The sequence below is a fragment of the Candoia aspera genome, chromosome 8 (genome assembly GCF_035149785.1).
Source record: "Candoia aspera isolate rCanAsp1 chromosome 8, rCanAsp1.hap2, whole genome shotgun sequence".
In the NCBI taxonomy this organism is placed as follows: Eukaryota; Metazoa; Chordata; class Lepidosauria; order Squamata; family Boidae; genus Candoia; species Candoia aspera.
The window spans coordinates 28,244,936-28,263,828 of record NC_086160.1 but is presented as its reverse complement, the minus strand read 5'-3'; the positions used below and the strand labels follow the sequence as shown (position 1 = coordinate 28,263,828).

The 18,893-nt window shown below is 36.7% G+C and overlaps 1 protein-coding gene across 1 annotated transcript; it reads left to right on the top strand.

The window, feature by feature from the left end:
- Positions 1-917: 917 nt before the first annotated feature.
- On the top strand, positions 918-8,276 carry SAP30 (Sin3A associated protein 30). Its single transcript, XM_063309911.1, has 4 exons — positions 918-1,854; positions 4,781-4,903; positions 5,751-5,849; positions 7,992-8,276. The coding sequence occupies exons 1-4, from the start codon at positions 1,516-1,518 to the stop codon at positions 8,112-8,114; spliced, it is 684 nt and encodes a 227-aa protein (XP_063165981.1). The 5' UTR covers positions 918-1,515; the 3' UTR covers positions 8,115-8,276.
- Positions 8,277-18,893: the final 10,617 nt, after the last annotated feature.

Sequence of the window (18,893 nt, the reverse complement as noted above, 5' to 3'; positions counted from 1 at the left end):
CTAGGCAGCAATGGGGTTGTCCTATGAGTTTTAATTTTTTCATTCTACATAGCTAATATATTTCATAATATGTAACACTATTAGAAAATACATTTTTAAAAGTATGTACTGTACTATATATTAAAAATAGAACGATTTATGAACAAGTTACTGTTTAGTTGACTAATGGCCTTATTTTCCTATTCAAACGATAGCATTTTGTCTACGAGGAAATAATTCTGCTCTATTTCTGTTAAAATATTTTCTACAAGACCACCTCCCCTTGATCCGAAAAAGAAAAGGCCTCCATAAGGCAGGCTCAAACGAAGTCTACACCAAGCTTAAGCCACGGGTTTAATGCGCTTAGAGAAAACGCAGCAAGTTGGAGATTTGCTCAGTCATCGAGAGAAGCAATTCCAGGCTCCGTGCTTTATGCCTCTAAGAGGCAGACTGCAGCAAAAGACGAGGCAGCTGCTCTATTTTCCCCCTCCCCAGCCGGCAGTAGATTTCAAATATCAACGGCTGCACGAAGCGCCGCCTCTTCTAACGAGGTGTCCTCCGCACACGTCAGCTGCATAGACAAGGGAAGAACATGGTAATGCGCATGCTGTAGCGTAAGACCTTTCTGTGTCGATTATAGGATAAGTCGAAGGGAATCTTGTTTTTTTTGCCTTACCCGCCTAGTAAGAGGAGGGGAGCGAAGTGACACCCCTCTTTCGGCGCCTTTCCGAAGGCTACTCTCACCACATCCAGTAAAATGGCTTTCGCGCACCCCCACCCTCCGCGAGGACTGCGAAGCCGCCGCGTTCGTTCGCTTTGTAAATATGCTTAACGCTACGGCTTTGCGCGGAGATGCATTTTGGGAATGGTAGTCCTTGCTCTCTTGGTTCTTTGACGGAAGACAGTACAGGAAAACCACTCTTCCCGTGAACCTCCGGGGACGACGAGAGAAGGCGGAGGGGAAAAACAGCACACTGGGGCAGGTTGTTGCTATTGCAATCTGGAAACAGCCGAAAAGTCTACAACACGTTGAAAAGAGTGTGGAAAGGAAGAAGCGGAGTTGACCTGCTCGTAGCTTTACTGAGGAAGAAGACGCAGTTTTAATTACTTCGGGGAGGGAAGATTCTGGAGTCGCGGCTGCTCAAGGGGCAAGGCTCGGCTTCGCTTTTTACAGAAAGAAAGGAGGCGGGAGGGTGGCGTTTCCCGTTCTCCCTTCAGTGTCAGTCTTGGGGCAAACGGAACGGGCATTTTCTGCTACTCTCTTCAGCAGGACTCGGAGCATGTCGGACTCAGGGCGTCTTTCCCACGTTGCATTTTAGCCCTTCTTGCGCGCCAAGAGAGCACGGCCCAAAGGACTGCAAAAGGCCGAGTGGCCTTTCCTCCGTTCCGCTTCTCTCCTGACAAAAGGAGACGGAGGCGGTGTCTGGGAGTGTGTGGGGGAGCAGCCGCAGCTGTAGCAGCAAAGCCGCCCAGTTGAGTTTCTTAACTTTAGCGGTAGCCGTATCGGAGAAAGCCCGCAGTTTAAGCAGGCGGGCAATGAACGGCTTCGGCCCCGAAGAAGTGACCCGAGGCGGGGGAGAAGCCGCCGCCGTCCCTGCCGTCGTAGCTAACGCCACCGCCGCGGTGGAAGTCCTTCCGCCCCCGCCGCCTCTTCCGCAGCCGACGGCCGGGCTCGGAGCTACTTCGTCGGCTGCCGCAGCGACAGCCGCGGGTTCGGCTGGTCCTCTTGGGTCTGCTGGACCCGGCGCTGGGCAGTTATGCTGCCTGCGGGAGGAAGGCGAGAGGTGTAGCCGAGCTGCGGGCAATGCTAGCTTCAGCAAGCGGATCCAGAAGAGCATCTCGCAGAAGAAGGTGAAGATCGAGCTGGACAAGAGTGTAAGTGTCTTAAATCCGCGGGCAGCTCCTGGCTCTGGTTGATTAGGGATTATCTCTTGGCTCCCTTAAAAGCCGCCTCCGCCATCGCGAGCCCCATATAACCCTCAGATTTATTTGGGTCGTGGTGATTACAATGAGGAGGACAAAAGCGAACTGAAGACAATGAATGGGAAAGATGCTTTCCCCGAGAAGACAAACGCCCCACGTTTTGGTTTTGTTTGTCTTTCGTTCCCTTAGTTTTAGGACGGTTTGGCTGGCGTATCTGGAAAAACATCTTCATTGAATAAAGGGAAGTCCGACTAATTTGCCCTTTCCTTACAACCCATTCCAGCTTTTTGTGGCGACTTGTGTTACGTCCATATTAGGGACATGTATTAAATATTTATTTGCGTGGTGAAGGCTTTAGCCCACGTAAAAAGTGTATTTTAGGCAGTGGTGATTTCTTTGATTCCCCCTTCCTCTTTGCAGCCCTTTGAAGGGTTAGCAGTTATACAGCTTTTTGTTTCTGTTTTTGTTTGCTCTTGCTGTGTAGTTGGCTGTGGGCTGACACTGCAAAAGCTGAGCCGCCTCAGCTGCTGGCCTTTGTGAGTGTGGTTGGAAGTAGCTTCTCTTGTTGCTCTTTTACGCTATTTTCTCTCTTCATCTCATTCTTTCTTTTCCTCTTCAACGTGGTGGTGGTGGAAGTTAGCATAAAGTCGTGTGAACGGCTCTTGGCAAGAAATTGCAAGTATTGTTTATAAGGACCGATTGTCTCTGTGAATATGAGAGTGTTTGTTTTCCCCCTGGAAAGGACAGTACTTGACTGCTCCGCCTCGTGCTGCAGCATTGCACGTCCCATTTTGCCACTCTGTCGTCTTCCCCTTGGCAGCCATCAAGCTCTTAGAAAGCCTTTCTTTTTTAAATACAAAATGCCCAAAATATATTTGCGCTTCTGCATACTAAACAAAAGGAGAAAAATCCAGTCGGTGCGAGACATTCCTAAAGTCGAAGCACGTAATCCAGACAGTAGACGTCTGTCGGCTTATAGCTCTCTAATGCAGAGCGGATAATTGTGACATAACCGGAAAGAACAAGCCTGGGATATGTCTCGTTATTGGTACTGATGGAGTTAAAGAGTGTTATTAAATGTTGGCAGCGTGTGCAGTGGTTGTTTTGAGAAATCAAATGGAGGCTCACATTTTGTAAAAAAAAAAAAAGTGGGGATGATTTTAGTGCTTGCCAAACATGCTGCTTCCTGGTTTAGGAGTAATAAACTCTTCCGGTGTGACCTTTGTAGATTAATAGCCCAACTAGATAATTTATTTTTACTAGAAATTAGATAGAACTCAATGAGATGTTCTATCCTTAGCAAATGGATTTAGAATTTTACTGTATTGTGCACTTTCTTGGAAGTAAGCATTATTGGGTATTGTATAGTAAGTAAATATGGTTAGACATGTAATGCTAATTTGTTCTAGTACTTTGTGAGGAAGAAATGTCCTGGGCGGGTGTATATAAATTAGTGAATTCTTCCTGTTACTTGGGGTTAATCAACATATCCATATAGAGACTGACATTTCATTGATCCACAAGCAGGCACACTTGGTAAAGCCCATGTCCTAGAATATAAATTACTGTCACACAGTTTTTCTTCTGTATGGATCTGGATAAAGGACATTTTGTTCATTGGATTTCTGTTTCTTCAAATAGGCATGCTTATATATGTATGCATAATGTGTGGACCATAGTGCTGTGGAGTTTGTTGTACAGTTTGTAATTCCTGCTGTCAACTGTGTAAGACCCCAGGGTGGTCTGCCTATTATCAATCTCCTTCCACTTTATTGTACACTGAAAGAGGGAGAAAAGAAATTGGGGAATGTGGGGGACAAATAATATTCTATCCTGATATATGATCCTGAAGTGCATATGAGAGCAGGCAAACTGAAACTGCCTGATGACCCTGAGGAAGGAGACAGATAACAAAAACCAAAACCAGGTTGTTGTCTTGAAGGAAGTCAATACAGTATATGATACAATAAAGGACATTGTTTATGTTATAAGGTGCTAGTATCAGTAGAAAGGGCAGGAAGCCTCCTTAGAAGAGCAGAACATAGAGGTTCCAGGTCAGCCCATAATAAGGTCAACCCATGTTACCAGATTCTATGTTCCTGCTGTAAGAGTCATGTTATAATTCACACTGCTTTTGTAGGTTCTGTGTATCATTTCAGAGAGTATATAACCTGTAACCTTGTGGGCTTTGGGGCTTTTCAGCATTCCTTTGGTGAGCAGCTCAGTGATCCCTGTAGTTGTGCAGGCCAATAAAATATACTTTGTTGCATTTATCCCAAACTCTAGTTCTTTACTAAAGTGGGCATTTTTTTTTGCAACAACTTGTTTCTGAGGTAAAAAAAAATTCTAACATTGTATATATATCATTAAATTACCCATATATTCTTTTTTTTTAATTTACTAAATGGCCATTACCATTTTTATAGCTTCATTCTTATTGGATTTAATCCAAAATATCTATTTTGATTAAAATACAGTCAGAAATTCTACTTTTGCAGTTTAGTATTCTAAAACATGTTAGAAGCAATGTAAAATTGCTGGGTTGTTAGAGAATTGAAACTTCCTTTTTTTGTACAATTGTCATTTTCATGTCTGTACATTCTGTATATAAGTAAACATAGCATCACTTGGTTTTCTTTGCAGTTTACTTAGCCAGTAGGATTAACATAGGAATAAAAAACATTTGCTGAGCCGTGTGGGTTGTACTGCTAACTAAGTTTCCAAATTTCCCCTTATATGAACTAATGCAATCAGATGGGTTTGTGATTTATATCATTGCTTTTCTTACTATTTATTATAAATCCTTTGGAATTGCATGTGAAATATGACTTTGGAAAATGTTAGAGATGTATGTTAAACTACCTCTTTAAACTTTCAGGCAAGGCATCTTTATATTTGTGATTTCCACAAAAACTTAATTCAGAGTGTCAGAAACAGAAGAAAGAGAAAAGGCAGTGATGATGATGGTGATTCACCAGTGCAAGACATCGACACTCCAGAGGTAGATTAATATTAATATTCTTCTCAGCATTAATCTCTGCATGAGTATGCTTGTATGTGATGTGAAAGCAGTACTTTGTTCAAAAACTTGGTGGCTTAGATATTCATTGCATCTTTTTAGTGCTAAATACGTACATACATACATTTATTTATGGTTTACATAGCCATCCCAATTTGCATGATTGTGATTCCAGAGAGTGTACATAAAATAAAACTCCAAATATAAGGTTGTTTAGATAATTGTTTTTATATTTGACCTTCTAAGAATGAATGTTTTGGGGTAAGAAAATATTAATGCCAATAAAATATGAATTATAACTTGGAGACATATAGAGCTGTATTTCAACAACATCTGGAGCATCATAGGTTTTATCTATCTTGGTTTATATGATGGATAAAGAATGGTTGTTGAAGAGTTTTGTATTTTAGGTTTTGCTCACCATGTGTGTTTTGCTGTACCGTAAGCTTATTACTAGAATGAGAAAGCATGCTAACTTTACCACATGAAGCCCACTGTTTAGTAGTCTATTCTAACAGCAGATTTCTGGATTTGTGGCGCTTCCCTACCCTCCCAGTTCCTTTAACTTGTGATATTTTAAAATAGAGTTTCTGGAGACTGAAATGGGGACCTTTCATTGGTTAAATATGTACCTTCTTTAATCAAAGACTTCCAGTGGCACCATCCTGATAGTAAAGGATGGGCCAAAAACACCCCATGCACTGCAAAGCAGTCATGTGCTACACGTTAGAAAATGAAAAGCATATTCAAAATTTCATACAATATTTGCATGATAAAATAGGTTGACGATTAGCCTTCAGGTTAAAGTACCGTGTTACTTCCTTTCTAGGTTGATCTCTTTCAGCTGCAAGTAAACACACTAAGAAGATACAAAAGGCACTTCAAATTACAGACTAGACCAGGACTTAATAAAGCACAACTTGTTGAAGTATGTGGAACTTCTCTCTTTATTTCTAGTAAAAAAAAAAAAATGCTATAATATTTAGCTTTTCTGTTCATAGTTCTTAAATGTTTTAATTCTGAAGACTTCTTTTTGTCCTGATGGTAGCTTGTATCTCTCTCCCAATTCATTTCTGCAAATCTATCCAAATGCTTTGCTGTTCTTTCATGTTGATGGCTATATGGTTTTCCAGTAAAGTCAGGGACCAAAAACTTCTGATCACTTAATGAGTTTACCTGTGCAGATTTGGGAGGAAGAAGAATCTGTTGTTTTGGAATATGTTGGTACTACATCTTCCTGGTCTCTACCTGCCTGGGTGTTAAGGTCTACAGAAGAGGCTCTTCTCTGTGTTCCACCTTTGGAAGTTATACATCATGTGCAGGTGCAAGGAAATGTCTTTTGGCTAGCCTCCCCACCTTTCCTTTGAGCTTCAGAAGGTAGTTCAAGACCTAGCTATTTCAAATGCCCTTCAGTCTTGTTAAATGAAGCTCAAAACAATAAGGTAAAAGAAATAGTTTTATAAATAAATTCAAATGAAATTCTATGCAGATTGTGAAGAACTTGCAGAGGTGAATTCTGTGCTGAAAATAGATGATACTCAGTATAATTGCAAAATGAAAAGCATGGAAGCAAGCAACTGTAACTTGTCATAAATAAACACAGCAGGAATGTGAATTGGGTTTAAGTCCTAGAAAGACAACTTGAAGACATAGTAGAAAAGTCATTGGTAAATGTTGGCTAATAATGTTACAACAGTGGAAAAGCAAATCTCATCCTGGAAATTATCAGAAAAGAAATTGGAAAATAAAATTTCAGGTATTGGCCAACTACATTTGCAGTCTGTTTAATTGGCTGCCTTTTCTCAGATGTTTTAAAACTGAACTAAGGAGAAATGAAATTATGTAACAGAATTGATCAAGCTTGCTCATATTATGCATATACAGTATTACTGATTATCTTGTGTATATTTTATTTAATTTTTTGGTTGATTTTACAGTCTTATTAGTCACCCAGACATCACAATGGAGATATGGGTGGCCATGTAAATTGAAAAACAAATAAAATGTATGGCGAGAGAGAGCAGAAATAGAGTTAGTAGAATAGGTTAATAGGTTAAATAGAGGTAAAGGTAAAGGTTTCCCTTGACGTAAAGTCCAGTCATGTCCGACTCTAGGGGGCGGTGCTCATCTCCGTTTCTAAGCCGTTAGAGCCAGCGTTGTCCATAGACCCGTCCGTGGTCATGTGGCCGGCATGACGACACGGAATGCCGTTACCTTCCCGCCGAAGCGGTACCTACAAATTTAACCAGCTATATTACCAAGTAAACTGATAAGTTGTAGGATCAAGACAGCCCAGATGTAATATGTCATGAACAGTACTTCTGGTTTTCAGTATTGTAAGATTATTTCAGTTATTTTCAGCAAGCAATAGTTGATTGAATCAAGCTCACTTTTTGTGTATCTTGGGGATATTTCAAAAATTTGGAGAGCTTTTTGGAGTTCTTCTGTCTGCCTAGCATAAACTCAGTATAGTATAGGTGTAAATGGAAAATTTGGCTACCTTGTCAACCATGGTAACATATAATTGTCCCAATATGGACCCTTGATATTTCAGTGTACTTTTTTCTAATTTGTACAAAGAACAGTACAAATTAGATCCTTAACTATATCTTATTCCATGACTGCTAAAATATTCTAATTTTTTAAGGAAAGCTTTGTTGATTTTTTTAACAAGCTAAAAAAATAAAGGAAGATGGCATTGTAGTTGAATTCTCAAAAGTTCCAAAAGGTTATAGAGACAAATAGTCCATATTTGATAGTTGTATTAAGCTTTTTCTACAGATCACTTTGACAAGCCAGTCTTTAAAACATTGCACCATTTCATTTAAGATACAGGGTAGCCTAAAACAGGTATCTCACTTTTTTATTACTCCTTAATCAAAGCATAATAATTATATATATTTTTTAAATTTTGAATGCACTTTTCAAGAAGATTGGTATCTTAATGTGTCCATTCTTGGATGAATTCCTTAAAATATTAATAACTTATGTTGTTGGCTTGGTTCTGAGACACTTGTCTAAAACTTTTGTTTTTCAATATATAGACAATACTTTTTTTTTCCCCCTCCAGATAATTGGATGTCATTTTCGGACTATTCCAGTGAATGAAAAGGATACCTTAACCTATTTCATCTATTCAGTGAAGAATGACAAGAACAAATCTGATCTAAAAATGGATAGCAGTGTTCACTAAGCAAACTTAAGACTCAGTAGAACTAAAGACTGTTTTGGATGTGCTGAGCTTTCTTTGTATGAGTATTCAGAAAATTCTGATGTTATTTTTCTTGGGAAAAATACTGCTCTGATAAATTAGGTTTCCAGGATAAAAGTATTTTAAATAAATACTGTTGATATTTCTGTGCCTACATCTGAATAATATCTGACATGCGTGTAAGCTTTAATGTTAAAGCTCCGTTTCATTTATTGAAATCAGTGGTTATGTCCAAAGAATATTTTAAGGCCTTTGTTCATCAGAGCTCTTATACTTTCTCAGGTATATTTTTTTATCCTTAATATCTTCCTAAGAAAAATTTAACGATCATGTAAGCCCATAGTTAAGAGTACTTTTCCATTCTAAAGATTTGTCTCCCGACTAAATTAACACCTGTTTGTGTAAAAGACTGGGAAACTCTGGTTTGCAAACAGTGTTTTATGCTAAGTAGTTTTGTATGATGTCTGAATTCATTGATTGTTGCATCTGCAATGCAGCTGCAGAGGATCATCACCTTGGAAAGAAAGAACTTAGAACTGAAATAGTAGAACTACTTGCTTTTGTTTTCCAAGACACACTTTACCCATTTGAATGTAGCTCATGCTTTTTAAATGCATACAGATTTTATAAGGAAAGAGGCTGAACAAGGGTAAGTGCATTTAGCTATGACATTTCTTGGTGGCTTTGTATGATTTTGAATATTTAATCTCAGAGTGAGTGTCCTCAAATGTTCTCCCTTGCACACATTTGTCCTTTATCTATGGTGAATGATAAAAATAATGATAAAGACGGTGCTTGTGTTTTCATCTCAAATTTCTCTCATTGTGTGTAAAGTCTGTATGCATTTAAAACTGATGCAGGCTTATTTGGAAACTCTAAACATGTTTTGCTTTCTAAGTCATCCTAACCTAAATCACAATTTAATATGACATCTGAGTTGAGCCTTAATGTTCATTTGTAAGCATCAACTACTTCAAAAGGAACCAACTTTTGTCCTTTATTTAAATAGGCTCATAATTAGGGATATGCAGCTCTTTGGACAGAAAGCAAAAAAGGTGTTTTTGGGAGGCATGGACATGTATTCTGAATTTGTGAGCACTTCTTAAAAGATGCTGCATTTTTTTTTCTGGGCTTGCCCAGTATCTGCAAAGACTCAGAAAAATACATGTTTAACTAGAGAGGCACTGGCATGGATGTGCTTGGCACCTTACCTCAAACACATATTTTCCTGAAATTATGTGACTACTATGCAGCTTCTTTTAGGAGGTACCAAGAGGTATAGTATGCTCAGTCATGCTAGCACCTTTTCTTCTTTTCATGTGAAGTGCTGGAAATCTGTACTTATTTATTATACTAGAGGTTATAATTAATGGCAAACCATTTGATTTTGTGGTATCCCATTTTTTCAGAAGCTCTATCATTTTACTGGGAATATCTTGAATTGCTGTCTTAATTGCTGCATTTTGCGTAATTGATTTATTTTCTTCAGTAGCAGACAAACAATAGTTCCAGTTGCCTTAGGTGAACTGGAGTATGAAAACTAGCTATTCACAGTTTATGCAATCACAAATACAGTAGACAGGTGCTAGCAGCAGCAGTTCGCCAGTTGACTCTTAGATTGCCGAATATTGCAAGGCAATATATTCCAGGAGTGTTCATCAGAGCTGTGACAAGATTTGTTTTGGGAATTAATTGCAGATATTTTATTTATTTTTATTTCATGCATTTGTAATGCCACCCAACTCACACAATGTGACTCGGCCACAGACAACAAAAGTAAACAATAACAAAATACAACAATAGAAAAGAACCCAGTATATAAAATATAAATGTTAAATGGTGAGCAAACAGGATAATTGAACAACGGAAAGGAAACTCCACTTGACCCAAATGCTTGGGAAAGGAGTCAGGGCATAGTAGAGGTACAACTGATGGACCATGGTCAGATGTGAAAAATATTTTGTTCACCCAATGGTATCCTACCAGATATTCCTGCAAAGTTTAAACCTTTATGTCTCACAACCTCATGTATCTCACTGCACATTGTCTCCCAGTCTTGAGTTGCCTTCAGGTATAGTTCTTCCAATGTGCATAATAAGACATAACCAGGGAGTGGGCAGTGCTGAGTAATTATGTTGGTATCATTAGAATATCAATAGTTCGATAAGTTGACAGATTAATAATGAAACTAATGTTAAAGAATTTATATTTGAGTGGGCCACACAGTCATATTCATGTTTATGTCCCTTTGTTCAGTATAGCTTGTTCCCAGTACACTACATTTTTAGGCTGAAATTCAGTAATTACAATTCTGATTTCTTTCCACTAATTCAAAGTACCCACTTTTGGTGTTAAAATTGATACTGAAGTTTTTACAGGATTCTCTAAATCTATTTTCTTAGGCATAAACCCCTTTGATGCAAATGGTATGTAAGCAAGAAATTGGATTATACAGGCCTATTTGTTTTGTTTGATTATTGCATTTAGAACCTTGGGAGCTCATGATGGGTCTCCCTCATTTCTGCAACAGTCATATGAAAGTAGGCTGAAGAGTTACTCAGTGATCTTCATAGTCAAGCTGAAACTTGAACCTGAATCTCACAGTCCCTGGTTTCAGTATTATAACTACTACACTTCATTAAATTGCTTATTTGGCTACGGCATAATCTCTATCCATGAAGTTACTCTGCAGTGTTCGCTATTTGGTGTCATCTGCCTTAGTATCAGTGAGATATGTGAAAGATACACAGACCTCCATAGGAAACTTTGTGCTTACTCTTAGAATGATTCTAGACAAAAGACAGAGCAATACTGTAAAAATTAATGCCTAATAAGCAGGGCAGAGCAGGCTTTATTTACATTTATATTTAAAAAGCAATGAAAGGCACCTGCAATCTGGCACCATCTAAATTATTAGGGGCTACAACTATGGGTTTGGTTTTTGAGATTCCTGGCTTGATCACATTTGGAGGAGTTCAAGCTAGGTAAAGCTAATTCTGGCAGTAGGTCCTACTGAACCCAGTGGGGCTTAATTTTGCATAAGCATGCATAGGATTACCCCAACAGTTTTTAACAGGAAAGCTGCCTATAGCAGGCTTCCTATTCTATGCTAAGAAGCTAGGCAGACTATTTGCACATTATATAATTACTTGACCTAAAAAACAACTTCAGTAAAAACCATTTAGCAGCTGAAAAGTAATAGAGTGAAGAAAAGCTGTTTTGCATGAACATCTTCAGTCAAACTACTGTAGAATTTGTCGTAGATTAGCAATCTCATAAGGAGGAAGACTACTGTAGAATTTGTCGTAGATTAGCAATCTCAAAAGGAAGATTTTTTAATGGCAATTTTTGAAATCCTATTCAACAGAGAATCTGAAAGAGCAATAGGGGTCTGTGATATTCCATGTGGGCAAGGGCATTCTGAAGACAGAAGCAATGTCATCGCAGCCTTTCTTCATATCTTTTCTACATACATATAGAAATGAAGTGGGTGACATGTGCAGTGTTTTCTCTTTGCCTTCCATTTCATGAATGTTCATTAGTCCTACAGTAGATGTAACATTTCAGATGATCTTGGACTGTGCTGATTGATTAGTGCCCAAAGCGAGTCTATCACCACTAAAACTAATTAGTTCTGTAAATATAAATATGTATTTTGAAAAAGGACTTTATAACACTTTTTAAAAATTCTTAAAGCATTTTGGTTTTGTTCCTCATCAAGCTGTTTTTCTATGAAATTTAAGTTTCTCTGTTCCTCAAATCATGATGGGTGCTAATATGAATGATCAATTGGATGGTCACCAATGTTGCAGTTCTGCCTTAAGATTCAAAATTTGAATATGACTACAGTATGTATGTATGTCTATTCAGAAGTAAGTCCTACTGAATTCCACACAGCCCTACTTAAAGAGAAGATGTATAAGACTGCAATCTAAAAAGTAATCAAATATATTGAATTGTTACAGTATTCAATATGTGTGATATTTTGATTGCTACTGAGATTTTCATTAGTTTCTATTACAGTTAGAGTAACATAGTGAGTAGATTAAGGTAAGGCAGATCTTGATCTTACCCTCCCACTTCTTCGTAAAATAAAACACAGAGCAGCATCAGCATTTCAGTTAAATTATTAGATACAATAATACCATTTAAAATGCTTTCAAAACAGTTTGCATCATAATTTTATTTCAAAAATTATAATGCAAGCTGCATTATAATTAAATGAATTATAAAGTTCATTTAATTATAAATATTTAGACAATACAATGCTTTGTTACTTGTTGTATAAATATTTTATCCCCAAGCAGTTGTTATGTTACCATTTGTATAGAAAGTTGATGCTTATAAGTACTTCAGGGTTTAACCAAAGTTCCTTTTTTTGTTCTGATCTTGAAGTGGGGATTAGTGAAAAGCAACAACAGCAAAAAAAGGACAGATGTACTGTTCAGAGACTCAACTACAACAATGGCTAGTAAAAATTCATGATTATATAGTCCAGAATAATAGGTTCTGCAAAGAGATACGTGACTGGAACTTGTTACCTATAACACGTAACGGTATGGTCAGAAAAGAAAAATTGCTTCAAAATAAGAAATATTTAATGTTTATTCATAGATGTTCAATAGAAGCAGCAATGAGGTCATTCTTGCCATGATGCCCTCGTGCATAATTTTCATGATGAAAATAATGTGATTTGCATAAAAGAAGTAGTGCATAGTTTGCATGATGTCATGATATCACTTGCCCTTGTGGGCACCCAGGTATTTGTCCTACCCACTGCTCTAAATTTTCCTTGGAAAACCAACACTTCTTCATTCAGTAAGCACCTTATTCTTTTATTAGTTCACAATAATAGAATTAGAAACATCATTAGACAAACAAAAAGAATACATACTGCATAAAGCATTGAACTTGGCAGCCTAGTCAAAAATCAAATTCAGAAGTCCTCCAAATGTCTGTTTAAGTAACAGTCTTTATGGTCTAGCAAAAAATCAATAGGGAGGCTGCCAGGAGTACCTTTGGGGGCAAGGTAGATATTCCAAAGCACAGTGGGTGTTAGAAAAATGATTGCCTTCAGGTCCCCCCTCCCCTCGGTTTTCTTGCAGGCACTGGATCCTAAGCATTTCTTTTCTACAGTCTTGCACGGGCTGGATAGATTGTGGAGGGGATGTTTTGTAAAGTATCTTGCAGCCAAGCCATGTAGGACTTTATAGGCCAAAACAAACACTATTAGCAATGGAATAGTCATGTTTAATTGGTGACTATCACCTTCTAGCATCTTGGCTGCAGCATTTTGTCCCAATTGAGGCTTAAGATCTTTTCCAGAGACAGTCTTATACAGAGGGCATTATTCTCATCTAATTGCATGGTGATCAATGCAAGGGTTACTGTTGCCACAGCAGAGATAAGATAGCTGTGGCCTTTCAGATGTTAGTGAACTAGAGATGATAAAGTTCAGCATCTGAGAAGCAACAGATTCCCTATCCTGATGCAGTTTTCCTTTAGCTAAAGCAGTCATTGGGTCCTTGTTATGTGCATTTACATTCATTCAGTCCTTATTTTTCATCAGCAATTTTTGTGTTCAAACATCTGTTTTGAAAGGAAGGGCCTTTCTCCATTTGGCAGAAATTTGCCCTGGATTGCATCCTGATATCCTAAGCAGAAGATAGCCAGAACTGATCCTATGTCCTTCTCCATAGTGCCTATAAAACTACATTGTAAACTCAACACTGAATTTATAAAATATGCTAAAATTGTTCAAAGACGCTGGATGTACATGCAATGTAATTCTGTGCTTTGTTGGTTGAATGTAAATCCCATTGTATTCAATGAAGTTTTAACTAATTGTTTTCCATTTAGTTTGGTATCTTGTGTTGCTTAAAGTAGAATTTATACTAAAGGTGTAAATTATTTAAAATTATTAGTGCATGTATTTTTCACATGAGTTTTCATAGAAGTTAACTGAAGTCAGTGGTTAACATATATTGTTCTTATACTTTGATTCAAATTCCTTCATGGTTACCTGGTGTTTTTTTTTTTTAATAGGAGCTTCCATTTGTTAGGTAAGCAAAACAACAACAACAATCCCTGATACTGGATGAAGCCTTACAATTAATTTTAATGTACATTTAAAAAAAACTGGCTAAATTGAATGAAACCTTTATTTCAAAGAGTATATCCTTCCTTGATAGTTTATAAGGTGGCTGAGTAGTTAAATATACAGTAATACTAACAATAGTAAACAAGCCTAGTCATATTAAATAAACTAAGGGAATTTCCCATTAGATCTTTTTTGAAAAGGTGTAGAGTCTGTTCAGTTTGAATCAAATTATATGCCAAGTTAATTTGGAACCTGAAAATATCTAAACTGAACTTTTAAAATCCATACTTATTTGGAAATCATATTGAGGATGTAGTTTTCTTTTTTTTTTTAATATACATGTTTTTCTGTTAGTCTTGCTTATCAAAGTACCAGCGTATGAATAAAAATAGCACAAGGTTGGAAAGAATAAAATTAAAATCCAGATGACCACTAATTTCAGCAATGAATTACTTTTTTGTATCTCTGCTATAATCTAGGGTCATCAGGATTTTTGCAATCCAAGAATTGTATGTAGTCCTAAATAGTGGTAAAAATATACTTCTTTATTCTTTTAGAGAAAGGCCATGTAGCTTAGAAAGTATCTCCCACCCCCCACTTTTTTTTTTTTCTGTAAAGAATTACAAATGATATATTTGGCCAAAAATATGTCTCTGAAAGAAATTAATAAGTACTTAAGCTGGAATATCTATAGCAACTTTTCTGCTTGATCTTTAAGATTCAGTAGATCTGACCATGATTTTAATATTTTAGAGCAGCATTTCTCAACCTTGGTAATTTTCAGATGTTTAGACTTCAACTCCCATGCTGGCTGGGAAATTCTGGGAGTTGAAGTCCACACATCTGAAAGTTGCCAAGGTTGAGAAACGCTGTTTTAGAGGATATTTCAATTTGTCTGGAAAATATCTCAGATTATTAAAAAGGTGGTATTTCTGAGTGAGCATTGATTGAATAACTTAGTTTCATAAAAATAACACAATTGTACCATACAAGGATTAAAAATGTGTTATCAAGAGTCATTTTACTTTGTTGTAAATAGTTATAACACTGTCTTGGATATTGGTTTTGAATAGATTATGAAGTTAATGAACACACACACAAATGAGTTTCCATTCTTTCAGGAAATGAAGCAGGACTTTAGCCAGGAGGACCGTGCTTCTCACCTTTATTTCTGATTTTTTTTTTTTATTTAGCAATCCTAAAACTTTGTGTCTGCCTGCCATATGTGTTAGAATACCACTTCCACAATTTCTAGCCAGCACTGGACATGCTGGGAGGGATGGAACTTGTGTTCTGATATCTTCAGAACACCAAATTGGTAAAATTTGCTAATTCACTTTCTAAGCATTTCTGAGTGTGCCTTATTTTCTTGAGTCATAGAATCTATTTTACCATACAGTATCATTTATTTTTATTATAACTTCTCCTCAGCATCTCTAGGATGTCTCAGTTCCACCCCATGTCTTCTTCCTTTATGCTTCCTTATCTTACATATTAAGGGCAAAAACATGCATAGATTATTCATATAATAACAAAAGCTGTCTCAAGAATTATTAATCCTGTATCAAATTCCACAATTATTAAATGGAATGCCTGACAGGTACTTTCTCTGCCCTCTGGAAATTTTTTTAACTAGCTGAGAAATGTTTTTAACCCTTCTAGAGAACCCCAGATTAGAGAAAGCCAAGTGAGTACTTGACATAAATGGCTTATGCCCTAATTCTTGAATGCTTATTAAGTATTTTTTTAAAGTATGATCTAAAGTGGAAAGCAAAATTCAGAACAAGATCAGTAAACATTATTTCTTCCAAGTATGTTCTACTTACATTACATTGTAATATACTAATAATACTTTTATTATAGCACTTTCCTTTTCTCCATCATAAAACTCAAGGCAACACACATCCAGCTGTTTTCCAGATTTCGATGACAGTTACGGCGTGAACCACTAATGAGAATTATAGTTTATTTTATGCAATTATTGGCCACCATTTTTCCAGTCCCTAGAACTTCCCAAAGTGGTTAAGTCCAAAAAGATTGGCACTGTTTTCAATGATTTTAGAGTTTGGGGAGAATTATAAAAAGCCAAGGGGTCACTTATTAACCCCACCTAGCCTAAATAATTAGCACCATGGAAGATGTCCTTTTGCAGCTCTCATCATGGCATTTAAAGCTTGGATGCCCACACATCCTTTTATAGGAAATGTGTGCAGTGACAAACATGTTTATCTTTTTATGATATCATGGCTCATTGCTTGCCTTACTTAGAGCCTTCCCTATTTTTCTTACTAAAAGGCTAAGATATAATTTCTGCTGTTGACTTCATTGTATTGTGCACAAAAGAATGTGACCTCGGGAATTTCCAGACTAGGTTTCTATTATGATCTTGTCTTGCTTTGTTCATAGACTTTTGCAGGCCTGCCTGTTGTGATTTCAATCATATTTTCCATTCATAATACTCTCCTCTTTACATTTTTTTAAAGCACAAGTACAAAATCCATTAATGAGGGAAAGGTGGAATAGCTACATATTATACAGGGCATGTTTTGACAGGAGATAGCCCTCTGCCTACATACATTCTTTGGCAAGGATGAAAAGAAAAGAAACAGATATGTGACTGACTTGGGACAGTAGAGCAGTTCATTAAAACTCTGTTGGGGTGCCTGCATGTGGTAAAAAAGGCAAGATGGTGACCATGATGGTGTAATAGAAGCTCCATTTTTATTTGTGTCACACATGAATCAGGGGTGCTTTGATCATACCATTGTTGCTGCCATCTTAACTTTTTGACTTCATCCTATGGACACATTTTGCAGACATTTCTTTCCCTAAAGGGATCTTGAATGTGGTTGAACTGAGCTATTTTCTCTGGGATATTGTGGAATTTGTAACTTCTTAATATTTTTGTGTAACAGGAGATGCAGGTCTATGGATTCATTAGAAAAATTGAAATAGTGAAATACAAAAAACTATAATAACTAAGTAGGGGGGAGATAATATAAATGGTGGTAATACAATGAAGCAAATAAAATAAAATTCAGTCCTTAAGCTTGTAATTAAATCAAGACCACATATAAACATATTGCTTCATCTTCTCATTTTTAGAATACAGAGACTTTTCAAAAATAGAAAGCAGGCTCAAACCCGAAATCTGTTCCTTAAAATCAGGAGAATAAGTTTCTTTTCATTTACATAAAATTATCCTCCTGGCCATGCTCCAGGCTCAACTGAGCCAAAATTCTTCAAGAGAAAACAAATACCATGTTTTAGGAATATAGTTGAACATCATATTAAGGTCCTTAACTCTAATACTTCTTTCCAAAATTGCACTAAAATGAGTAATAATTTGAAACCAAAGCAAGGTCAGATTATACGAGTTAAAGAGTCTTCAAATTTCCCTCAACACCAGCATAAAAAATCTAATGTCCTACTTTAATAACCATTCTTTGAGGAATTCTGAACACAAAATAGTATTTTTTGATGAATGAATTTCATTTTTAAATCATAAATATATTTTACATTTCTTAACAATTGGACCTATTGATTCTCCAAAACTGGATATTCCTGTTTTTCATTCCACAACTTAGATATTTAATTAATACAAACTTTTATTTTACTTTTTAATTCCTTATCAAATTCTGTGAGTTGAAGTTCACACATCTTAAAGTTGCTAAGTTTGAGAAACACTGAATTAGACCATTGGTTTCCATTTGAAAGCTGCACCTCTTAAGGACCCTAAAATTGCAGGTTTCTCTGAAGATGCTAAAGCATCTGGCCATATTGTTTAGTTAGTACATGTTTCAGTTGTAGTTACAGTTAAATGAATGTTGTTGGTAAATCATATTCAAAACACAATCTCTTGAAATCTTTGAAATGTCTATTAGAAATCAACTGATTCAAATTACTAATTCCTTGTTTCACCCAAACTTTCCAATTTTATTTTCCTGGGAAATGTCTCCATTTCAATATTTCCCAGGAAATTACTAATTTCACTTATATAAGTCCCTAATTTTTATAACTCAATAAAAATAATAAAGCTGATAATTAATAAACTCTGTTTCAGTAAGTATCTTCTCATTAGTGGCTTAGAATTCCAGATATAAAATTTTGTTGTGTTTCTTGTTTCAAGTTATGAATCAGTAACTTTCCAGTTTTCTCACCTGCTCCCAGCTTTCTTCATTGTCAGTTTTAAGACTGGCTGCTGAACTTGTTTTGATTTTGGTCTTTTTTATATTTAATTACAGTCCCCCCCTTTTTTTTTTTTTTACTGTGCTCCTTATTACGAGAGCTTGCAGATTATTTGCATTTTCAGCTATCAGAGTAGGGTCATCAGCACAGCACAGGTTATTAATTCTTCCTTCAATTTTAAAGCCACACTCATCTTTTTCCAGTCCAGCATCCCTCAATATATATTCAGCATATAGGTTGAATGAATAACAAAAATTTGTCCCATTCCTCTGCCACCCTGGAGCCAGTTTGCTTTACCTTGTTCCATTCAGATTGTGGCTTCCAGTACTGTGCATAGGTTGCAGATGAGGAAAATGAGATGTCCTGGTATTCTCATTTTCCTAAGGATTCTTCACAGCTTGACATGTTCAACTCACTCAAAAGGCAATGAATCACACATTGGCTTCTCTTTAATGTTCATTTTAAAAATGGTC